Source organism: Gadus morhua, chromosome 21 (genome assembly GCF_902167405.1).
Source record: "Gadus morhua chromosome 21, gadMor3.0, whole genome shotgun sequence".
In the NCBI taxonomy this organism is placed as follows: Eukaryota; Metazoa; Chordata; class Actinopteri; order Gadiformes; family Gadidae; genus Gadus; species Gadus morhua.
The window spans coordinates 4,614,856-4,641,116 of record NC_044068.1 but is presented as its reverse complement, the minus strand read 5'-3'; the positions used below and the strand labels follow the sequence as shown (position 1 = coordinate 4,641,116).

The 26,261-nt window shown below is 48.7% G+C and overlaps 1 protein-coding gene across 2 annotated transcripts; it reads left to right on the top strand.

Annotated features, from left to right (window-relative positions):
- Window positions 1-16,719: 16,719 nt before the first annotated feature.
- Window positions 16,720-25,998, top strand: LOC115534165 (transforming growth factor beta-3 proprotein). 2 transcript variants are annotated; one of them, XM_030344909.1, is made up of 8 exons: window positions 16,720-17,590; window positions 20,181-20,344; window positions 21,695-21,824; window positions 22,097-22,204; window positions 22,651-22,819; window positions 23,474-23,627; window positions 23,972-24,153; window positions 25,532-25,998. In XM_030344909.1, exons 1-7 carry the CDS (start codon window positions 17,245-17,247, stop codon window positions 24,128-24,130), a joined length of 1,230 nt encoding a protein of 409 aa, XP_030200769.1. In that variant the 5' UTR covers window positions 16,720-17,244; the 3' UTR covers window positions 24,131-24,153; window positions 25,532-25,998. The 2 variants fall into 2 exon arrangements, with proteins under 2 accessions (XP_030200769.1, XP_030200768.1); XM_030344908.1 differs by having other exon boundaries at window positions 23,972-25,998.
- Window positions 25,999-26,261: the final 263 nt, after the last annotated feature.

Genomic DNA, 26,261 nt, shown 5'->3' with positions numbered 1-26,261 from the left:
TGTAGCCCCCTGCCCGTGGAGCTGCACCCCACTGGGGCAGATCAAATGACAGGAGGAGAGGCCGCTCACACTGTTTACTCTGGTGCTTACGGCTTGGTTTAATTATTATTAGCATTGTCATTATTACTATTATTTTATCATTATCATCCTCATCTTTATTATTATTTTATCATCTACGTCCTCATCGTCCCCATGGTTCAAATTATCATCATCCTCATCATCATTATTATCGTGACGATTGTTTTTACTGCCGTGCTTGGTTCTGACGGACCGGTCACAGGGCTAGGAGGTAGGACGGTCTAGGACCGGGGTTAGGGTTAGCTCCCCTCCCAGCCAGAACGTTATGGGTATAACCTGTAGGCCTTTGAGGAACAGACGCCTAAACCAGGCCTATTCAACTAGCGGCCCGTGGGCCAAATGCGGCCCCTCTTAATTTTTTTCTGGCCCGCAAGAGGTTGCATGCAAAAAATAAATAAAAGAAAGGAGAAACATAGTTGCATGCAAATCAGGTTTCTGTGTGTAGCCGGTGATACTAGCCAGTATCAATATCCCACAATCAGGAACTGGCATCACTTATTCTGACAATGTTTGGCTCAACCGCTACGTATGAGTCTAGCTTTTCTCATATGAATGCCATCAGAACAAGGGCACGTTGCTCCATGACCTATGAGAAGCTGCATGAGTGTCTCAGGATGAGCCAACAAGGCAAACAAGGCAGTGCAATCTTTCTCACTGACTCACTGGCTCAAAATGTCTCATATGTACTGTATGTCTCATAGTAGTTCTGTTTTGTGATGATTCAAACAACATTGTGGAATTCTAAATACGTGTCCAAAATATGTGCGAACGAAATCTTTTATAATGATATGATTTAAAGTGAAGAAGGAATGAATGAGTCTGACAAGTTTATTCCATGTAATAGTACTATATATATTAAGTTAACACTACTTGAAGTACGATTTATTTTTAGCGATTCATTGACGTAGTTTTACTCTGTGTGGCCCATGAACCCCCAGTGGTTTTCCTTTTCGGCCCACTTATTAAGGAGGTTGAATAGCCCTGCCCTAAACCCTTGCTTCCTCATCACAAGGAACACAAAAGGTAAGAGGCTTTGGATAAAAGTGAATCAACTAAATCTAAAAGACTGACCAGTAAACAAAGACGAAAGAGACGACGGCGTGTCGTGACCGCGTGATGTCAATCCTATTCCCGCCATGTTGATTCCCCTCATCAGTGCCCCTCTCCTGCTTGAGTTTCGGTGGGGAGATACTGAGAAGATTTTTTTTCCGAAAAATAAAATGGAGATGAGTTTCTTCAGGCAGAAAATCAAAAAAGGGCAGGCCGCTCGCGACTACGGGCGCTCTCCTCGGGCCGGACTCTGGGGCGGGGTCTTATTTCATCGGGGCAGCCTCCTGTGATCACCCTTGTGGTTTAGGGAGGTCACGGGGTCAGGGGTTATGGGAGATAGGGACCCGAGGGAGGCCCATAAAACACTTACGACACCTCGGGCCCTGGTCCGTCTCGGCGGAGCTCGATAGCTCTCATCTGTCTTGGTTAGAGGAGTCTTTTCTATGAATAGCCGTTTTACATCATCCTCATCCCACATGCTGCGCTAGCACGCGCGGCTACGGGGCCACTGTGTCGGGGGCTACAGGCATGGACGTCCGGAGAATGGTACGAGCTCCTGTAAAACATGAAACGGGCCGCCCGAGGCCAGTGTGTGTGTGTGTGTGTGTGTGTGTGTGTGTGTGTGTGTGTGTGTGTGTGTGTGTGTGTGTATTTTTGTGTACGTGTGTGTGTATTGTAGTATATGTGTGTGGGTGTGCGTGTATTATTGTGTACGCATGCCTGTGTGTATTGTAGGATACGTGCGTGTATTGTACTATACACACACACACACACACACTCTCGTGTTTGAACAACAAGGTGTGTGTTTATTTGTGTGTGTGTGTGTTTATTTTAGTATACGTGTGCATGTGTGTATTGTAGTATAAGTGTAGTGTGTGCGTGCGCGCATGTGCATGTGTGTGTGTGCGAACATGCACCACACACGTTAACTACAATCTCTCGGAGCCGCCTCAACTGCCCGGCCCCATGCACGTCTCCAACCCATTTTACTACATCTGCAAGCGCTGAAAGCGGCCATGAAAAGACCAACAAAACAAATGAGATTTTCCACCGTTCGGGAAGCGCGTAATTGTGTTTCCCCATGTTGTCCTCTTCCCCACATGCCATGTCCCACCGTGAGCGCAGTGTAGGCCTCATCCCCGCTTCCATACACTCTACACATTCGCATCTCATTCCCTCAGCCAACAGCATTACAGGTGGAAACACTGAGGCTGTAGACGTCTCCCACAACAGATTAATCCCATTTGTGTCCTAACCCATTTGAAATGTACATGGCGGGGCACTCATGGAATGAGACGGAGGAGTCTCCGCGCCGATCACATGCGCTGAGGACCGCGGCCAAGGACTTTCTGGGATCAGCATATGCATTAACGGCGGGTTTAGCCACGTCCGAGCGCGCCTGAGAGCGGAACCGCGGTGATGCTAAAGAGGTTCTTCCTGGAAACAATGCAGAAGGATGAAACCGTTTTTTTAGGGGAGAATCTTAACTTAATGAAGGTATCTGGTAACAATGTTAGGCTACAGGCCGCTACTTTGGTTTGAATACTTCAAATTTGGTTGCAAAGGAGAGGATATGTTTGGTTTGTACCGTTGGATAATCGAATTACCCGAGTGCGGTTTCGTTTAGCTTTACCTTCTCGTTAGAGGTTGGCTGAACGACAAAGCTAAATCCCTGTATTTGCAACAGCTGTTTGCCCAGCTTTCAAATAAATGTAGGTTTATACACAGTTTAACATTTATTTTTCATTTCAAATTGCTCTTATTCATTGTTATTTGTGTACATTTGTATGATGAAAAAATATTTAGATATTTACAATGAGAATTGTATCTCATTTTTATCCTAATGTTTTTTAATAATAATAATAATTAAAGTACTTTGTGAATAATTTGTGCCGAATAATAATACGCTTTCTCAACATTTGAGGTACAGGCAAAACTGTACCACAAGTTCAGAACTGTACCGCCACTGTAGAGAGGACACCGTCTCCAAAACAATAGGTGTGTAGAGACGGTAACAACACTGCCTATGGATAAATATCGCCCTCTAGTGGTGAGAAACTCACCTGATGGATCTTCTGCTCGTCGGCTGGAAAAGGAATAGAAAGAAAAACAATCAAGATGACAAAACTACGGAGACGTTCGTAGACATGCAGAAGGGGTTATTCTACAACCTAGCCCCTTTGACCACTGGTTTCTCATCGACCAAATGGTAAATGCACCACATTTAAACCTCGCTTTACTGGTCAGTACAGCCACTCAGACCACTAATGCGTAGCACCCACACACTCACCGGCAGCTACCGGTCAAAGAGAACCGGGTCGTCGGAGGCAGTTAACGGTTAAGTGGGTTTGCTCAAGGACATCTTAGCACTTTTTGCCAAGGTTAGGACGACAACCAGCAACCTTCCGGTGGCTGATGACCCGGGCTCCTCCCACGCAGTTAAGTGGTCCTTTGTACAACGCAACATGTTTGTCTTAATGAGCAATAATTGGGGATTGGTCCCAGTGAATGATTATTTATGGTAATCCTATTCATTTATAAAAAACACCTTCCACCGCACGTTGTACAAAGTCTTGCACTCAAGCCCTTAAGCTGACAGGGTGTACAATAATACACAGCTAGATTATGGCTAATTAAGGTTAATTAAGTAAGTCATGAGCTAATTAAGAATTCAACTAGCAACGATAGAAGGACAAAGACATCAATAGGAAATATGCACAAGGGGCAATTTGAGGTATATGTATAATATATACACATATGTAGCATATATATATATATATATGTATATATATATATATATATATATATATATATATATATACACACACACACACATGTATATTTATATAGATAGATAGATATATATACCTCAAATTGCCAATTGTCCTTTTAAGAGGCCCTTGTAAATAGTGTTGTTATTTTTTACGTGCACACACACACACACACACACACACACACACACACACACACACACACACACACACACACACACACACACACACACACACACACACACACACACACACACACACTCACTCTGTTAGTGCCCAAGTGCTGTCCTTTGTTCCGCCTCCTATTTATTTAAATAAGCAAAACATAGCTGGGGGTGACCTCAGTAAAACAAAAGCTTTACCAACTGTTACACATCTAATTAAACTTATGACAGCTCATGGGTGTTATCCACCTTAGACGACATCTTTGTTCCATCGTAGTTCTAAATGCAGGGGGAGGAACTGACTTCGTAATTCAGTTACACTTTCAGTTCCTTGATCCAGCTTGTCTTCAGAACCAAGATGGTGGCCAGGCCGGTTCTTACAGTTAGGTAAGAACCACACCTTGGCTCAGGTTGAACTTTGTCAAACAACTCCACCTAAACCTTTCCAACTGTTCACGTGGCAACTGAGTAACGGTTACTTTACTCAGAAATCCCCTTCCACCGTGGACCCAGATCGCCAACTGTCAACTGAATGACACCCTTTTTTCCCCGCTATTTTCATGCTACTGCTTGGTCATATCCAATTAACCCCCCCCCCCCCCCGCTAAACACTCCTTCTCATTAGGCCCCATAAAACCTACTCAATGTGTCTTGATTTGGCAAATAAATCACCTTATTTCAAACTCTTTACCCCCACCCAGCCGTCGTCTTTTTTTTTACATCCTCTGCTACGTCCGTCCCCCCCCCTCCCCCCACCCCTCCCCTACCCCAGCCTCGTTAACTCTGTCCAGAGTTTCCACGGTGACAGTCTCCGCCAAGCCTCCTGATTGGACATGGCAGCCCGGCAATTTGCATGCCAGACTATTTCTCTTTATCATTGAGCATTTCTCCTTCTTCTGTTAACCACTCTCTCTCCGAGTCTCCGTGACTCTCTCTCTCTCTCTCTCTCTCTCTCTCTCTCTCTCTCTCTCTCTCTCTCTCTCTCTCTCTCTCTCTCTCTCTCTCTCTCTCTCTCTCTCTCTCTCTCTCTCTCTCTCTCGTTCTCTACGCCAGGAGAATAGAGAATAACTCAGCAACTGTCGGCAGACGCCGTACGCGTCCTTGTCCTACAAGGTTACGAATCCATTTCATCTGTACACGAGAGAGAGAGAGAGAGAGAGAGAGAGAGAGAGAGAGAGAGAGAGAGAGAGAGAGAGAGAGAGAGAGAGAGAGAGAGAGAGAGAGAGAGAGAGAGAGATTGAACAAGAGAGACAGAGAGAGAGACAGAAAGAGACAGAGAGAGACAGAGAGAGAAAAAGGGAGAGAAATAGAGAGAGAAAGAGGGAGAGAAACAGACATAGCGAGAGCGAGAGAGAGTGAATTAAAATAAATGATGGCCAGACATTTATTGCATTCTGGGGGTGACTGAGGGATTGGGAGGAAAGGCACAAATTGTTGAATGAGCCTAGTGCCTCATGCATAGCTCGCAATCTGGCACACACACGCACAGTCAGGCATACACACACACACACACACACACACACACACACACAGTCAACGCCACAAAATCAAGTTCAATACGCCTTTGATGAATGTGAATCGATAGGCCATAACACCCTACGCTAGTGCATAGTGTCGCTGTTGGATAACACACTCCTCTGTCCGTTGGTCACCACCAATACGTTACTTAAGTTCAGGTTAAATCACCCAGACGGCATGCAGGGCTAGAGTCGGTCAATCAGGGGGCCACTCGATGCGAGAGCCCCTAACTGAGGACTGAACGAGGGCGACGTCAGGCCCGGTCTCCCTGGGGGGTTTCCCTTACGATCACCGGAGCTCACTTGTGACTTTTACGTACTACTGGGTACAGCGCGGACGCGGTCACGGTGCATTGCACTTCCCATCGCCCCTTTTGCAATAAAATACCATTAAATAGGCAGCAGGAGAGCGTAGACGGAGCCTGAAATAGAGCAGCTCCGTTGGGGCCCTGACCGTCGGGGAGTGAAACTGTATTTTGTGAAGCGCTATGAAAAACAAACACAGGCAGCACATCGCTTTGTTATCGGCCCCCATGCCGTGTGTTACTGAAATACCCCCCCCTCAACCCCAGCGGACCTCTTCCTAAAGTGACTATCTGCTTGTTTTGTTGACCAGGAAGCCATCAGCATATCTGTCTCCCTTCACGGCCCCCCATCTCTCATGCCGGGGGCCCGGGGGGGTCCCAAGGGCCAGCCCAAGGGGCCCAAGGTACCGCTGGAGTGCCGCCGGAGTGCTGACCGCTGCCCTTCCTGCCCAAACCCTTTGGCCCCGCGCCCGAGAGTCCCGCTTGTTTTCTATTGTGAGGGCCGGTTTTTTATTTTTAGACGAGCCGACGCAGATAAATATTTATAGCGGGGTCCGCGGGGGGGTCAGAGGGGTCCGGTCGCCGTAGCGACAGGGCGCGGGGCAGGGGTGCTGAGTCGGACCACGTCAGCGACACCGACAGAGTCCGCCATCGGCCCCGAATAGAGCAGCCCAGGAATAGTGAGGTGCTGTTTATAGGACCGCGGGGTATTTTGGACCTGGCGGAAGTCAGGGTGTTACTCTGCACCATATGTCCCCGTTGCCAGACAGCACACTGATACGCTGGTCGCCTTTTTGGTCTTTATTTAATCACGGGTTGCAACAAATCCTGACTCTGGAAGAGTGTGTGTTATTTTTTGAGGGATGAGGTCATCGATGGCGGTCGGTCGGTTTCCGATCTAGGGCTACGATCGGTCGGAGTGACATCATGCACTGGGATGACGACGTCGATGTGCTCGATTAAAAAGACAACAAGCGTTGGAAACGTTGATCGTTTCAGGGGATGCCTAATCAAAAACTAATTTAAATCAACTTCGGCCGTCGGAAAGCGGCGACTAATGTGTCCGAACTTTAGACTCCGGAGCGGAATCCCGATTAAATTGGAGCTTCGTTCGCGAGCTCTTCTTCGATGCCGATAGGTTGTAATAACCTCCTCAGGAGCCTGGATTGAAGGGTGGCGGGTGTAAGAGGGAAGGAATGGGGGTTCCCGGCTGGATGCGGAGGAACACCGAGCGGGCCAAAGCCCTGATTGAACAGTAACATTTTCCTGTGGTCTATTCCACAGCGTCGTTCGGAACAGAAAACGTTCCCTGTGGAACATTGTGTTTCTGTCTTTGTCCATCGAGTGGAACTCTCGGTGTAAATAGAGGGGATGTAAGGATGGGTTTTTGGGGGGGCTACTGTGTGGGACACACGTGTCACACACACACACACACATATATATACACTGTATATACTCGTGCACATGCATGCACGTGGAAAATGCGTACAGTTAATGTGGAAACGGAGAGACGCATTGTGTGCGAGTGGAGGGATGGAAGATTGAGTTTGTTGAGTTTATTGCAAAGTTCCTGTTAGTGGAATTCCCACTGAGTCTTACCTGGATTCCCATCACAGTTGACTTCGAAATAACCCCCTAACACCTCTGCCTCATGCCCCTCGAATAACTACAGTATTTCTATATTTGGTTCATATGAAGTCTAGGAGTAGAATCAGGATTGTTGTCGATTTTTTAAATAAAATAGAATATATTACACTATTAGCCTGATATAATTGTAACATATTAAAGTATTTAAACACCTACAGTATGTTAATATACACAATTTACAAGGACTATTATATGTCCTTAGATATTCCTAGAAGACAGTAAAGACCTGCAGTAAAAACTCTAAGACGAGTCTAACTATCGTAAAACGATGAGCAATAGTTGAAATCTAAATGACCCAGATGTCTTTGACAGATGGATATTAGCTCATGCTCTTCTGTCTCCTGGCCTCCTCCAAACATAAAAACACAGGACAAAGAAAACAAAAAACCACAAACCTCAAAGTACTTTCCCCCGCCAACATAATCTCTCACCCCGGCACGCCACTGACCTCCCTCCCCACCCGAGACCGGGACACAACTCTGGTCAAGGTCACCTATAATACCTTCCCCCCCCCCCCCCCCCCCCCCCTCCCCCAGCCCCGGACCCCCCGCTCTGGCTCTCTCGGACCCCCGCCTTGTCATCATCCCTCATCAGCATTCTGATTATCGAGGGGGAGGGGGAGGAGGGGGAGGGGGGGGGGCCGTCCACCTCCATCGTCCGGCCTCTGATGTGACAGCCAGGGTTTACGACCGGCGCCAGGTGAGTCCACCTTGACCCCGCCCGTACCTCGTCTCCCCTCGCCCCCCCCCCCACCCCCACCCCTCCCAGACTGACCTCGCCGTCCACCTGGCCTCGGCCGCCCAACCTGAGCCACTTTGTTGAGTTATTACCATAATTACCCAGGAGGCATTGCAGCCGGGAGACCGTGGACACACGACGGGGGGAAAGGGCCCCGCTCGTGTTCAACAGAATATTTGGGAGTTTTATTGGCCCTAACTCAGACCCCGGTGGGGGATCGGGGTGCTAGTGGGTGGGGGGGGGGGGGGGGGGGGGGGGTAGGCATATGTGATAAGAAAAGCAGTCATGTGGAAAATGAAGGGGAGCGTGTCACCACGACAACAAGCGAAGATGCCGAGATGGAGTGCGCGCCGGGCCGCGGCTCGGGCCGGTGCCCGTGTGTCGCGTCATATATCGTCGGGCGGACAAGGGAGTAAATATGCTCATATATTCAGGGGGAGCCTGGCAGGGGTCAGAGGTCGGCGGGGAGCTGGGTGTGGTGTGGGGATGTGTGATGGGTGGTGATGGGAGGAGAGGCGCTTGAGGAGCTTGGTTAGGGCAGAGGAAACTCATTATTTGTGATTCCCGGCACCGCGGACGGACAGGAGATATATATGGAGAGTGATGGCATAAACTAAATTGTAGGATTTACTGTTTGGTCATTTAGTCTACGATGCATGTAAGGTAGGGGGTGAAGGCCTCTACATCTAGTAAAATATGGTTACTGGCTTTGCAGCGGACATTGCGGGCATCGAACCCAGTAAGCTTCTGGAGCTTGGTAACACCCTGGCCAGAACACACAGTACATAACTCTTCTTTCACACTCTTCTTTGTTCCAGCCACAAACCATCACGTCAAATAACTTACCGAAGGGAACATTCAGGATTCTGACCGCACAACACAGACGGAACTTTTTTAACTCCTTTTGTCTTTCCAAACCCTTTCCCCCAGCGGCACACTTTTGGTTTCCTGTTCAATAAAGACAAGCCGGTGTTAATAATAATCTGCGAGCCGTCCCAGCAGCCATGAGGCGATGCATATTCATACGGCGAGACTGAGGAGCGTACAGCTCATACTGCTGTACTCGGGGCAGAGAGGCCATGGGACACCAGCCAACTAGCCAGCACACGCACACACACACACACACACACACACACACACACACACACACACACACACACACACACACACACACACACACACACACACACACACACACACACACACACACACACCCACGATCTGTGCTTACACCTTGGTGTTCAAACACACATGAGAAGCAGGCAGTGTGTGAGTGTGTGTTTGTGTGTGTCTGTGTCTGTGTCTGTGTGTGTGTGTGTGTGTGCGTGTGTACTTGTGTGTCTACGTGTGAGTGAGTGAGTTGTATTTGTGTTCATGCGTGTGTATTTTATCATAAAGGGTAGTACAGGATTGTGTTTTTTGTGCGTTTGTATGCGTTTGTATTCAAACATCAATTTGGACTGTCTGTGTGTGTGTGTGTATATGCGTGTGTGTACGTGCGTGCGTAGCTGCGTGCGTGTGTATGTCATCTAAACATTAAAACGTAATTACCAGTGGCAGTGCACCACCACACACACACACACACACACACACACACACACACACACACACACACACACACACAGCCACACACACACACACACACACACACAGCCACACACACCCACCCCCCCCCCCCCCCCCCCCACCAACTATACATCCCGTTCCCTCTCTGCTCGGCCGTCAGTGGTCCGGCGGGGCGGCGTGTGCCCGTGTCTGATTATGCGGCGCCATCTGTGGCGAGGTCAGAGGTCGCGGCCGGGGCCCTGGCAGGGGCTACAGGTGAACAGATGAGAACAGTGGGGGCTCGGTCTAATTTAGCCGCGCGCCGCGGGGGGGCCGCAGCGTGCCCCCCATACCTGGGAAGGACACGCTGAACTCTTCACACTGAGCCGCGCACACACCTCGGCTCAGGTGAGTGTGTGAGTGTGAGTGTGAGTGTGTGTGCGTGTGTGTGTGAGAGGAAACATAAATAATAGATGGAGTATTTTTGACAAGGAATTATTTTCGGTGGGCTACCTACCTACACACCCTATCTGATCTCTCTCTCTCTCTCTCTCTCTCTCTCTCTCTCTCTCTCTCTCTCTCAGTACTAACAGAGAGCATAGGGAAGGGGGTGACAGTGTCAGTGGTGTGTGTGTGTGTGTGTGTGTGTGTGTGTGTAATGTTGTGGGGAGAAAATCCCTGCTCTGGCATCCGCCTGCTTCCTGTCTAGACTCACCATGAAGAGCCATGGAGCAGGCCAGCACTAACCTGGCCAGCACGCACGCACACACACACACACATACACACAATCTTGTGAGCACACACACACACCTATGTACAGACACATACATGTGCAAAGTACCAACATCACACACACACACACACGCACAAATATGTGCACAGTACACACGTCACACACAGGCATGCACACATACACATTGCCCACATAAACACACACGGAGCCACACACATACATGCACACACACACACACATAGAGACACAGAGACACACACACACACAAACGCACACATACATGTGAAGTACTAACAGACAAAGGAACACAACCATAGACAAACACAAAGCCACGCACAATCGTGAACACACACACACATGCACGTACACACACACACACACACACACACACACATACAGGTGAACACACACAGACACACTTACTCACATGAGACAGTAGCATGTGTCGGTTGGAAGGCGGGCATGACCTTTGACCTTCCAAAAGCATTGGGTTTTATTTCCCTGCCAGGCGCGTGCACACGGAGGAGGCTACCCCCGCCCCCCCCCCTCCCCCAGCCCCCATCCCCTAAACCCCCCCCCCCCCCCCCCCCACAGTCGTTATTATCCCACTGAACTCCGATTCCGCTTGCTACACTGACGGGAATACAAAAGTTAGGAAACTGGAAACGCTCCTGATTTGGTTTCTCTGGAATTCCGCACAAAATGCAAGGGCAAGCTAAAAAACACACGAGTGGAACACAATACCCCCCCCCCCCCAACCCCCCACTTCAGCTGCCGTCCTTCCAAAAAACACGGTGTCCAACAACAATAGCATGTTGCCATACAATATGTTGAGAGCTGTACATTCGGGCTCATTCAGCACAAGGGTCCTTTGGGGTAAAAAGCCAAGGTTTGAAACCAGAGCCCAACAAAACCCTTTTATAAATCACCTTAAGTGGCGTCGTCGGCGTCGACGTCGGCGTCGACGTCGGCCCCGCCGTCGTTCAACCCCGACACGCGTTCCGTCCATCAAACCGAACCGACGTGTCCTCTTTGACCACGACGGGGCGTCCCGTTCGCCCTCTCCGGTTGGGGGTCGTCTCCCAGCATGCACCGGGGGCCGTGGCGGCGGCGCAGGTAGGTGTGTGTGCAATGTGTTTCGCGCCCCAAAAAAAATCAACAAAACTGGAGTCGGCGCTGACACCTTGTCCTCTGCTTTCCAAAAGGCCCCCGCTCAGCAGAATGTCCGCCTCACACACACACACACACACACACACACACACACACACACACACACGACGGCCCGGACCCCAGGTGAGGTGAGCCTGGAGCCCCAGGTGAGCGAGGACAGACACACACAGACGTGACGCGTTGCTGCGCACACACGACGACACACGCCTCACCGACGAGGACCCCCTGGTGACGCGCCGGGGCGTCTCCGAACTCCGTTGAATACGAGACGAGACGCGGGCCCCCCACGTGAGTGATTCAACATCGATACGCAGCCCTCCTCCGTCTGCGCAACCCATCGATGATCTCACCCCCAACCCCCCCCCCCCCCCCCCCCCCCTAAACCACGACATCACCGCTCTATTCTGGTGTAACATGTAACACGTGATGACTCACACACATGGCGGAGCCATCAGATGACATACACTGTACACACCAGCCCGGTCTCCTCCTGTTAGCATTCCTCCACCGCTGGGTTCCAAGGTATTACTCACAGCGTAGTGAGGAGGCCCAGACAAACTGAGGGGGTTTTAAACGGCGTAATAGTAGTCAATAGGACTGTTGCAGAACAAAGCTCTGTTGAACACCGGGCTTGTGTGACTGGCTGACTAGTCATTGTCTAGGTCTGTCTGTCTGTCTCTTTTTTTTTTTTCCCTCTTTGTTGTTTTGTTTCAAATGCTTACTTTATGCTGAGTACTGACTGTACCTTGGTCTTTCTCTGTACATCAGTTGCTTTAAATATGATTTTTTTCAATGTTTTCGCTCGATAAAATAAACATAGAATAGTTTCTTCATGTTTTTTTGTTCACATAATTCTTCCATCTGTTTTTCATTTCCATTTTCTTTCCTGTGTGAATATTGTGTGTACTACTACGCTTCTGTACCCAGCAAAATGACAATATTTACAATCTAACAATGCTATCAGCAAAAGCAACAGAGGAGGGAATTAAAGTCAATAATTCACAGATCTCACAACTACTACTACTACTACTACTATTACTACTACTGATTGACTTGGACCTACACCACCACATCCAGAACTGCTACTACTACTAATACTACCACTATCACCACTTCCACTACTACCAATACCATGAGTACCACCACCATTACTACTACCACCACTACCACCACCCCCACATTCTCCCGTGCCAGAAACCGCCACAACAGAAGAGTGCTGACAGGACACGAGATGGATCCCACATGTTAGGGGGGCAGTAGTGTCGGCGGGCCCTGGCCCCCACGTGCTCCGTCCCCCCCTCTCCCCGCTGGCCCGCGTGGCCGCATTCCTTCTGCATGCGCTCGGAGAGACGCCGGCCGATGACTCACATCAACCTGAGCCACCGCTGAGCTCACCACCGGAGGAGGCTGGGAATCACAGCGCGCGGACTGGGATGAGGCAGTGAGGCTGGTGTTGGTGGTGGTGGTGGTGGTGTCTTGGATAGGGTCTATGAGCCCCTGGTTAATGTTGGATGGGGGTGTGTGTGTGTGTGTGTGTGTGTGTGTGTGTGTGTGTGTGTGTGTGTGTGTGTGTGGGGGGGGGGGGGGGGGGCAGGATTATGACATCATCGCTCTGCCCCAGACACAGTCCCTGGCTAGACGGTGTGTGTGTGTGTGTGTGTGTGTGTGTCTTTAGGGCCCACATCTGGGGGCCAACTGGTAAAGAGCAGTCAGGGGCCATGCACCTGACCAGAGAGAGAGAGACACACACACACACACACACACACACACACACACACACACACACACACACACACACACACACACACACACACACACACACACACACACACACACACACACGCCAGGGCTATCTTCAAGGGTAGGATTTAAATACCATATATATACATAATATTTAAAACTAAAATTATTTTTACTAAATAATCTAAGTATGTACACACACAGACACACACATATATGAATAATCATTATTGTTGTCATCCCTTTTTTTTAATCCTCTACTGTAAAATTATAAAAAATGATATTAAAAAAATCATTCATAGATTCATCCCACTATGTGTGGCAGATGTTAAGGCTAATGTAAAAGGTCATCTATGGGGTAATAACTTTCCATGCCGTTGCGCTCTAGAAAACAAGGCATTGTTTGTTGACTTGCGCCCTCTAGTGGTTATATTGTTAATCGACCACGTTTGGCCTGCGCCAAAAGTCCAGATGGTTTGCAAACGTAGCGAATGCAGAGACACCTACAAAATTGAAACATTCGACGTTCATTTATTTTGACTTGACACACAAATAATCAACTATTAAATCTTCTACCAAATACTTTCCACAACTGTCCCACAAGTCCTCAGATTACTTGAAATCTTGAAATTCCAAAGACTAAAATAGCCACTTGAGATATAGGTTAATCATTTAAGAAAAATGTGCTTGGTTCTGCCAACTGCCACATTCTCGCCGAGCTCTCCGGGGAGAGGAAACAGCCACCACATTTTTGCCGTGACTGTTAAAATGATGTAACAACGAGGGGAGAATGCGGTTGTGTGTGTGTGTGTGTGTGTGTGTGTGTGTGTGTGTGTGTGTGTGTGTGTGTGTGTGTGTGTGTGTGTGTGTGTGTGTGTGTGTGTGTGTGTGTGTGTGTGTGTGTCCTTGAATGTGTGTGTGTGCGTGTATGCGTTTGTGTCTGTGTGTCTGTGTGTGTGTGTGTGTGTGTGTGTGTGTGTGTCTTTATCTGTATGTGTGTGTGTGTTTGGGGGCCAGTGTGGGAACGTCAGTGAGCATTGCCAGAGGCTCCTGTGTGTGCGACAGGGGTCCCAAAAATAGTCCACATCTGCGGAGGGTCGAACATATCATTCACCCGCCGCTGCTTTGGGGCTCCTCAAATAGACCGGCCTTGGCCCCTGGAGTTCTGGAGGGGCCCCTCACCCAAAACAAGTAGGGGAGACGGCACCTTATGAATGGAGCGCTCTGAGAGTTCCATGGAATGCTCCGAAGGTTCCATGGAACATTCCGGAACCACTTCAGAGAACCGAACCAGAACACACAGTCGCTAGATAGTATATTATGCTTCAAAGTGATTAGTTCCTGTATATGATGGTCGCCATATTCATTGCTATTCATCACAACAACAACAACACACAACAGCCACAACAGTCCACAGAAATCCTTCGGTGTTAAATATAAGTACCATCTATCAGGTATTCTCCCAGAGAACGTCGGTTACCGGGAAGGATGACAGAGTCAGAAACGCGTGATGTAATGTTGACGTCCCTGCACATGTAGAGTATCATTTTGAGATGTGGCAGAGCTAGCCGCAGCCGTAGCATGGTGATGCAGTGAATAATGGGCAAGATAAGGGAATATGATATAAGGGTTATTCCAGCGTTGTTCGTTCAACATCAAGGCAGGATACCAACATTAGTGGCCTTATTTGGGCATTTTACGAAGGCCGTCATATGCGTATGCGTACACACACACACACACACACACACACACACACACACACACACAGACACAGACACAGACACACACACACACACACACACACACACACACACACACACACACACACAGTTACTGAAATACCAGTCGCCATGTTGAGTTCTTAAAGGCATACGTCACCCAAAAATAACAACAGCCGTTTTATCAATGAGTGACCCAGCATATCATTAAGGTGCCAGCGCCATCTCAGCTTGTAGTCCAGTCTCTCTGGAAAGGAAAAAAAAATTGTTCTGATTAGAGTGAAGTTCAAACACTGTTGATAACCAAAAACCTTTAGGACATGAGTCATTTCGTTTCGCATCTTCTCGCATAACTACTGCATGCGTGTTGCGCATCCTTGAGCTATCGGCTCTTACGATCAGCACAGGAAGGTTCGACACGATTTCTTTGAGAGCCCCCACCATTTTGGGGCTCTCTCACCGTTAGGGTAAGCATACTAACAACTGGTCGCCCGGTTAATCTAGAAGAACTGGTCGCCTGGTCATTCTAAAATAACTGAGCAAGAAATACCAAGATGGTGGCTTGAAAAATATTGGTATGGAACTTCAGATGACCTCACTGAAACCCTTCCGATTGGTCTAAATCACAACCTGGTGTCTAAGCACTACTAGGAGTAGGCCTACTCATGTTTTCTACTGTTTGGCTGATTGTGCGATTGCATTCCCGTTGAAACAACAACTAGTCCTAAAATAGATTGGAATGGATGGGATTCTTCTGCTTTCCTTCCCCACATTCCGACCCGTGAGGGGTGATCTGCTGGTACGTGGTAGATGGTCATTTAGGGCCTGATGTATTAATCTAAGAACCCAGCGGCTGAGTGACCTCTGACCTGTAAGAGGCATGGGAATCGAGGGCCAGTTTATACACTGTATGAACGTATAGGGTCATTCGACGCCAAAATAATGCCTGAATGTCTCGGGAAAACTGCATTATAGCACGGATAGCTTAAGCGTAAATAACAAAGGTTGGAAAAGGAAAGCAGGGGCAGTGTGAATAAAGAGAGTAAAAAATCGCACCGTGTCCGACCACTAGGGGGAGCAGCGTACTGCACTGTACTTTAACGGTCAAACCCCATACCTCATAAACTGTTCGGAAGTAAATTAAGTGTCTCATATATTATTTAATAATTATAATTAAAATATGCACACTGAGACCCAAAAAATTTAAAATGTCGATTGAGTTTGAACCTCCTTCAATGTTCAAAGGTCGTCCTCAAATAACACCGACACAAACCTTCAGAGAATAACAGTCATGAGTCAAAACATTCCGATTTTGCGGGGTACCAAGAGTTAAAAAACGTAACCTGACCTACAGTTTACCCCTGAAACGGCTGTAATGTCACGTTGGATGTTTGTTGCATGAGTAGTGGAACGCACAACTTTTTTTCCTCTCTCTCTCTTTTTGAGAGAATTCCACTCTTCTGGGACGTCCTGCGGTCCCTCCTCCATCCCCTCTTACACCCCCCCCCCCTTCCCCACCAGAGAAGCCCGCCCGCTGGTATAAAAACACACGCTCGGGGTCCCACAGCCCACCTCTGCAGAGTGACAGCACTCCGGACCCTCTCAATCCGAGTCAATCTCCACACTGTCACTGCCAGCCTGCTCGTTCATGAGAAAAAAACGGAAGAAACTAAAGAAAGATGTCGAAGTGCTGGACCACGTAAGAGTATAGGGGCTGCTGTTCGGACGATGGAAAACCTGTTGAGGCGCACGGCAACTTTTGAATGGATATTGTGTACCGGGATATGGTATACAGGCCTGTAGGGTCTGTAGGGCTGGTGATTTCGTCTCGCCGGACTTTTGAGTTGAATAATGTCTGCAGGGCGAACGTTTAACTGGATTTCTGTTGATAACACAGAAGGGAAAACTCAAACGAAAAGCAGCAGGGTACGCGATCTCCATCCAGTCAGAGGCGTCTCGGTCACAACCAAACAACAGCGTGTCTAATTTGGCGTCCAGAATACTTTTACGCGAACCCTGTGAACCCCAACATTAAACGTGTTGGACAAAACCAAATGCAGAGAAAAAGATGCATTTGGGTAAAGCCGTTCTGTTTGTCCTGCTGCTCAACTGCGTGACGCTGAGTCTGTCCCTTTCGACCTGTGCCACGGTTGACATCGACCATGTGAAGAGGAAGAGGGTCGAGGCGATCCGGGGTCAGATCCTGAGCAAACTGAGACTGACCAGTCCGCCCCAGTCACTCGGACCTAGCAACGTGACCTATCAGATCCAGGCGCTGTACAACAGCACCAGGGAGCTACTGGAGGAGCTGGGCCGGGAACGCCAGCAGAGCTGTGGCCAGGACAACACGGAGACCGAGTACTACGCCAAGGAAATCTATAAGTTCAACATGGTCTCTGGACCTCCGGAGAACAGTGAGTAGTGTGGCAGCATCGCTTCCCGCCGGGTTGGTTGCGCAGCGTAATTACGCGCCAGATAGGTAGCACAGAGTGCCAAGTGCCGAAATGGTGGTAAACATGGGGAAACATTAATGTTTCAAGCTGCACATCGTCCTTTGCTGCTGAATGTATCGCAATATAGAGTCTAGACCATAGATCATTGTATTCCAGACAAAAAGTAATTTCTACATTTAACTTAAGTTCCTGGAAATATTGCTGATCTTTCATTTATTTATTCTCACAGTTTGTCTACAATGAGGCAACCCTATTATGTGAGTCTCTCTCTCTCTCTCTCTCTCTCTCTCTCTCTCTCTCTCTCTCTCTCTCTCTCTCTCTCTCTCTCTCTCTCTCTCTCTCTCTCTCTCTCTCTCTCTCTCTCTCTCTCTCTCTCTCTCTCTCTCTCTCTCTCTCTCTCTCTCTCTCTTCCCCCCCCCCCCCTCCTCCGTGCGGACCTTGTCCCTCTCCCCAGATGTTCCCGTATCCGTTCCAGTTGTTAGCCTCAAATGAGAGGGACATCTGCCCGGACGGATGAGGAGAAGGGGGGGGGGGGGGGGGGGGGTTTGTGTGTGTGTGTGGGGGGGGGGGGGGGGGGGGGTGGACAGGAAAATGGAGCGGAGGCAAGGGGCTCCTGATTAGGGGAAACTCCCTTCTCTCCCTTTTTCTTCTCCCTTTCTCTTAATTGTGTGTGTGCTTATAGAGGGGGGGAGGAGGTAGTGGTGGGTTGGGGGGGGGGGGGGGGGGGGGGCTGGTTGATGAATATATCTCGAGTGGAGGAATGACTGCAGGGGAACATTCTGGAAAAGTGCGAGTCAACGCGCTGGCTGCTTATTTTATTGTGGTCGGGGTGAAACCGTTGAGTGAGCCGGACAATATAAACATGGTCAAATATTATTGAGGAAATACTTTCCCTCGTTTATTGCCTGCTTGGCAACGCGCGCACAGCTTCCCCTAAACCACATTATTCAATATCGCAACAGTCAACATCCCCAGTATTATCTAGTCGGTCCCCCGCTGGGGTTTACCACCGTGATCCTCATGGTTTTATCCGTTTATTTACAACGATTCTGATATAGTTCAGTCTGCGAGACAGTATGTCCTTATTTACATCTAAATGTAAACACAAGGTAGACACTATTTTCCAAAGCGTCTTAGAGGGTTTTTCCACTTTGAGCAGGTACGGGGTGAGGGGTCTTGCCCAGGGATGGCTGACGACTAACGATACAGGGGTTTGAACCATGAACCTTCTGTCTGGTCGACCCACTAGACTATGTTGCCAAAGCACTGCTGCCACCAGGCCTATAGTTTGGCCTGTTTGGCATCGTGTTGACTACCTATTGGCTGTTCTGGGCTTTGCAGGGCAATGGTGCACTCATGCCTGCAAGGAGTCTTATACAACAGTTAATTACAGCATGGGAATTCATACAAGATGGCCCGACTGAGTCACACTTGAATGGTATGAATGTTACCGTGTGTGTGTGTGTGTGTGTGTGTGTGTGTGTGTGTGTGTGTGTGTGTGTGTGTGTGTGTGTGTGTGTGTGTGTGTGTGTGTGTGTGTGTGTGTGTGTGTGTGTGTGTGTGTGTGTGTGTGTGCACGTGTGTGTGGACCTGGGCCAAGTCTATTGCATCACCTCCTCTCTGGACTTAAACAGGTTGCTTTGCTGTTTGTTTTCAGGTTCTCCTCTGGTTGAGCGGAACTCCATATACCGTTTTAAACATATGGAACATTTGATGACACTAAAGTTATTTAAACTGTTCACATGCAAGTTTGGACATTTGTGTCACTGTCAAATTGGCTTTGAGTAAATGTCAACACTAACACCTACATCCGTACAGTGTTTTTACACACTTCAGACCACTGCCTAGTTTCTACCCCCAAACTGCCACTGGAGTTTCAAACAAGAAGGGGTTTGAGTGTTAAAGATTGGGCCATGGATGTGTTCGCAGTTTGTTGTGGTCCGATTCTTATTGAAGCGTTGTGAGTTCCTTTGTTGACTGTGTGCGTCAAACTCAATGACGGAGCTATTTGTTCAATCACAGACAAACGTATCCCTCACGACCCTTTTTGTTCTAGAGTCCTAAGTTTGCTTCTCAGTGACGCAGAATCACCGGAACACTCCATTCATAGTTTTGTTTTGTTTTTCGGAAATTGAGGAAATTGAATTACAGAACCGCTTTCTGGTTAGAAAACCTCCCTGTTGCTTCAAAATATAACAGAATATTATATTATTAGATTATAATTGACTAGGCCTTAGTCAATATTTCATGTTGTATCATATCATGCAATCATTTATTTACTCGAAAAAGGTGGACATGTAGATCTCATGCCTCAGGCTTAAAGGAGAGTTGAAATCCAAAATAGCGTCAACATGTATTCTTCAGCTCGAAAGAGCAGCAGTTCAACTTGACGTTTTAACCACAAGACTCCCCCCAGATGACAGACCTTTCAACAAACTAACACAATCTCTTATTTCCTCCCACCAAACCAAAACGAGAAGCAACCTAAACAAAACGATTATCTTCATAAAATTCTCTGACTCTTCTGTGCTGTGTTGTCCCTTCGTCACAGACGACCTTCCCTCCTGCCCCAAAGGCATCACCTCAAAAGGGTTCCGCTTCAACGTGTCCACCATGGAGAGGAACGCCACCAACCTCTTCAGGGCTGAGTTCAGGGCCCTGCGTGTCCCCAACCCCACCGCCCGGAGGAACGAACAGAGGATAGAGCTCTACCAGGTGTGTAAAGGTACCATCTCCATGCCCTTCTACCCAGTACCTGTGATACCCCTGCTACAGCGGCATGTAGCTCAGGAGGTAGAGCGGGTTGGCTGGTAACCTCAAGGTTGCTCGTTCGAGTGTCAAGGTGTCCCTCAGTAAGGCACCTAACCCTAACTGCTCCCGACGAGCTGGCTGTCGCCTTGCATGGCTGACACCGCCGTCGGTGTATGAATGAACGGGGGATATCAGGCAATATTGTAAAGCGCTTTGGGTAGCCTCTGGCTACAAAAAAAGCGCTATATAAATGCAGTCCATTTACATTTAGTCATTTTGCAGACTCTTTTATCCAAAGTGACTGCATGTGAGTGGTGTGAGAGCCATCAAAGCATTCGATTGATCGCATCACAGGATCTAGCATGAATAAAACAACAGCTGAACAGAGGCAGATGCTTTTAAAAGGATTTTGCAACGTCTTGGCTGACGCTTCTGCATAAAAGCCGAGGTTTTGGCGGGACATGGCTTATTCCAGGAGGGTTTGTCGCGGTGGCAACGGGAGAGCTTTGCCATAGCTAAGCAACGTACATTTCTTCTAACAGTTTGGTGGGAAGATCTTATGTTCTTGTGTTGTGAATGTGTGAAGTTAAAGAGCTAAAGAGACCCTTTAGTATCCCAGATGGTCAATTGGGGAAGATCATAAAATCAACGGTAAACGATAAGGTCACATACATGAAACACAATGGTTTAAAGTGGAGAAGGGAAGGAGAACCAGATTGTGGTTCCTGGGATGGTGAGGTATCAGACTTCACATCCAGTGCAACCCAAGCCATGTTGCAGAAAGCTTTTTTGGGACTCTTTAGTAAATCTGCTACCTCCTAATCAAACCACATTAAGGTTGTGAAATATATGATATGTCCACATGGTTATCATAAAGGGTCTGTGTGTACACCGAGGCTGGGAACGATTGCTTGCCAATTATGAAGTCTGTAAAAAAAAGAAAAGTTGATGACTTCCAGTGCAGGTTCTCAGTGCCACCACTTTTCATCGGCTTAAACAAAAACTATAGAACCTCCCGCCAAGAGTGTGAATAACCATCAGCGCTTTTCTAACCAGTGGCCACTCAAAGTGCTTTATAATATCGCCTAACATTCCCCCATTCATGCAAACATTCACACAGTGACGGCAGTGTCAGCCATGCAAGGCGACAGCCAGTTCGTCTGAGTCTTCTCTGGGACACCTCGACACTGGCAACCTTCTGGTTGCCAGTCAACCCGCTCTTCCTCCTAAGCCACGTACCACATTCTGGCCATGCCCGCCACACACTTCCACCGGCGAGGCACAACGAGTGACGGCTCCTGGTTTGTGTTTCAGATCCTTCGGCCCAATGAGCACATCGGGAAACAGCGCTACATCGGAGCCAAGAACGTCCTCACCAGAGGAACCCCGGAGTGGGTCTCCTTCGACGTCACCGAGACGGTGCGGGAGTGGCTGATGAAGAGAGGTGAGAGGTCGACCGCAAGCCACCGCCAGACACCGCACTGCCGTTGCTAGGAACATCTGCCGACTTAGTTCCTATAACCATCTTCTCGGTTGTTGCTAAATCGTCCCGTCTGGGTTTGATGAAAGCGTGGAAATTGAAGATGTTTTGCGGTTTTTCTGTGGTGCATCGAGATGAACAATAAGTACTTTTCTCCTGAGGGAGAGATGCAGCCTTATTTGGAGATGACAATGTTCATGTGTTTTTCTTTGTGGTGTGATTTTTCTTCCACCAAGGAACCAACCTGGGGCTGGAGATGAGCGTGCACTGCCCCTGCCACACCTTCAACCCCAACGGTGACATCAACGACAACGTGAACGAGGTCCTGGAGGTCAAGTTCAAAGGTGAGGAGGCAGACACTCGTTTATCCTCATTCGAGGCCCGGACAAGGAACCGTCAGTGTGTGGTTCTGAGCAGAAAGATACCTTTCTGGCACTAAGTAGGTATTGGAAATATCGGCAATCCTTTCACGGTTTGTCTTGTTAAAAATGAACCACTTGACTGCATTTATACAGCCCTTTTCTGACCCGTGGCCACTCGAAGAGCTTTACAATATTGCCCCATTCCTTTACACAATCACACGCCGACGGCGGTGTCGACCATGCAAGGCGACGGGAGCAGTGAGGGTGAGGCGTCTTGCACAGGGACAACTCGACACTAGGAGGAGCCGGGGATCTAACTAGCCACCTTTTGTTTACCAGCCAAGCCGCTCAACCTCCTGAGCCACATTCTGCCTTAAAACCTTCCACTCTTAGTCTGGGCCTTCTGACCTGAGGGTTTCTGTCCCCAGGGGCCGAAGGGGACAATGAAGAACAGCGGCCCATTGACCCCGACCGGCCCAAGAGGCAGAAGGACCTGTACCTGCCCCACCTCATCCTCATGATGATCCCCCCCCACCGCCTGGAGAACCAGTCCCACCGCCGGCGCAAGAGAGCCCTGGACACCAACTACTGCTTCACGTAAGACAGCCGAGTGCTTACTAGCATGATTGCTACTAAAACTACTACTACTACTACCAACATCACCACTACTGCTTATACTCCTCCTCCTACTACTACAAACACCACCACTGCTGCTAATACTCCTACTACTACTCCTCCTCCTCCTCCTCTCCTCCTCCTGCTAAGGCTACTGCAACCACCACTACCAGCACCACCACTGCTGCTACTACTATTACTACTAGTAGTGCCACCACCACCACGCCTACAAGTACTACTTCTGCTGCTGCTACTGCTGCTGCTGCTACCACAAACAAGCTACTACTACTAACAAACAGTACATTATATGTAGACACGACGCGTAAAAGGTGTGGGACCAAAAGAAGGTCTTTGTTTCGAACTGTACCGTGTCACTTTTCCACTGCAGCTATTTTACTCAATAAAACAATATCAACAACGATAAAGTTAATTTTTGTGGCACTGTAACCACTTCCGTCTGAAACGTTGTAATCTCTCACAAGCAGCCACTAGGGAGGATGCGGTGCGAAAAAAAGAAAGAGAGAAATACTCGAGTCACGCCAAAATCGCCAGACCTAAGAATTGGGCAAAACAAAGGCTGGGATCCATGGCGGTAAATGGTAGCAGTAACGGCTGGGCCTTGTGCCTCCCCCACAGCAACGTGGAGGAGAACTGCTGCGTGCGCCGGCTCTACATCGACTTCCGTCAAGACCTGGACTGGAAGTGGATCCACGAGCCAAAGGGGTACTACGCCAACTACTGCTCGGGTCCCTGCCCCTACCTGAGGAGCTCCGACACCACCCACAGCACCGTGAGTGGAGCACACACCCCCACATACACACACGCCACCCGTTGAATACGCTCATAATATAGGCTCTTGATGATATGATGGGTTATTCATGAAGGAGAAAAGGGTGTAATAAACGCACCCTTCTGGGAATCATTTTTAACGACAAACGGTAAGAGCTGTTGCAGTTTCGCTTCGTAGACGAAGACAGGGCTTCAAAGTAATGTGATTAAAAACACCAATCAGGCATCTTCAATGTTTCATGTGTACATTTCCAATCAGGCCTCCTAGTTTTTTTTATTTTCCTCCACCAATTCGCTCATCTTCTAGTGTTGAGTAAACCCTCTCCCTCTCCGTCTCCCCCCCAGCTGCTCAGCCTGTACAACACCCTGAACCCCGAGGCCTCGGCCTCGCCCTGCTGCGTACCCCAGGACCTGGAGCCCCTCACCATCCTGTACTACTCCGGCCGGACCCCCAAAGTGGAGCAGCTCTCCAACATGATCGTCAAGTCCTGCAAGTGCAGCTGAGGGCTGCACCGCAGTACACCACAGTAAGAATCCACGCCCAGCAGTAGTAGAAGTTAAAGTAGAAGAAGTAGTAAATGGACTGCATTTATACAGAGCTTTCTAACCAGTGGCCACTCAAAGAGCTTCACAATATTGCCCAACATTCGCCCGTTCATGGACACATTCACACTGCGACGACGGAGTCAACTATTCAAGGGGACAGCCAGCTGGTAGGGAGCCGTTAGGGTGAGGTGTCTTGCTCAGGGACACCTCGACACTCTCGGAGGAGCCGGGGGACCGAACTAGCAACCTTCCGGTTACAAGACAACCCGCTCTACCTCCTGAGCCACATGCCTCCCTAGCAGTTGTAGTTGTAGTATCAGTAGTATCAGTAGTAGTAGTAGTAGTAGTATCAGTAGTAGTAGTAGTAGTAGTAGTATCCCATTGACTCTACCCACGTCCCGTCGCCCAACGGACCCGTCGCCGAGAGACGGGAAGGAACAATAATCGACGAAAACAAACCCAACCCCTCCCTCCAGTGTCTTTCTGTTTGTTGCTCCGATGGACTCTGTTGTTGTTGTTGTTGTTGTTGTGGTTGTAAGCCCATGTGGCTTCAGTTTGAACACCACTCTGAGGAACCCCTGCTGTAGCTAAAGATGTTGCAGGAGGTCTTGCTGAAAAGCCTCTTGACTTTCTTTGGTTTCTTCATTATTATGTCACTCCATTTGGACGATTCTAGCTGTTGGATAACAGAGGCCCTCATCCTAGGGAGTTACACAATATGGTAGATGAATGGAAGTGGCGGGTGGGGGTTGGCTGTGGGACGGGGGAGGGCATTTAATAGTATCGGTGACAGTTGGGATATTCTTTTTCCACAATTACGGCTGTAATTTTCCATCTGCCTGCGAGTCTCCCACACATAGCGGAGGCCCTGGGTTGCGCTGCCTGAGCCTGGAGAAAAGATTGAGTCGTTCCCCAGGCCTGGGAAACAGCCCCATGTTCTTCGTCACGAAGTACACTATAGGCTGCCGGTCGCACGCAACGTCAGACGTTCGGTTTAAACGCTGTACGGCTCAAAACCTTTTTTTTTCCCTCTCTCCCCTTTTGCAAAAAACAAACGGTGGGCATTATCTTCAGACACGAGAGAGCGAGCGAGAGAGAGAGAGAGAGAGACTCTGCTGCTGTATCCAAAAGCCATAGCTGTGGTCAGGGGGGAAATCGGGGGGAGTGGGATGGGAGGGGGAGGGAAGGGGGGAGGGTTGGGGTGAGGGGGGGGAAGGATTGCTGTGAGTGCCTGTTGGATTTGCAATGGAAAGTCAATGAGCTAAAGTAGGAGCCAACTGTATATTTTTTGTGTTGTTTTTTTCTTTTGCTGGAGGAGGCCATTCAGAACTTACCCTTCTGTTGTTGTTTTCGTTTAAGAGGTTGATGTTGTTGTTGCATCTAAAAGAAGGGATGGAAGAGGAGATAAGGACCACAGGAAGCTGGATGGGCGATGGACAGAAGCCATGCCGATGAGGGGGGACACACCGCCATTCACTGAGCCGCTCGCTCGCCCCTGATTGGACCTCGCTGTCCTCTGTGGGACGGCAAATACGATATGCTGGAAAATGTTACGCAACCCATCTTTTCACAAGACTTTTGTGCTCTTTTTGTTTTTACTTTAACGGCGGTTGGTTTTCGCTCCTGTTCCAGGAGCCTGACTTTGACTTTTGACTATCTTTTTTTGCTGAAATTGATTTTTGACATTTGTATCGAGTAATGTTTCTCGTCTACGTGGCGACCCCATATGTTACGTTATTAAACGATATGTAGAATTTAAATGTACAGTATGTAAATGTGGATAATGTTGTTTTTGGCAAGAGTTAAAAGAACCAGTCCGAGCAGTACCTTTGTTGAACTTCTTGTGGAACTAACCATGAATTTGAGACTGGTAAAAGAAGGTAGACACAGATGTTACAAACATGAAAACATCCATAATCAGGGAGCACTATGTATAACGTCAGATATCAGACAAAAAGAACGACTCCATTCATCGGTTTTCATTCTACTCAGGGAATCACACCCCATTACCTCACTTATCACCTAGTCCCATCCGCTGACAGGCAGTATGCCACGAGGGAGGGGGGGGGGGGGGCAGAGGTAGAGTCAG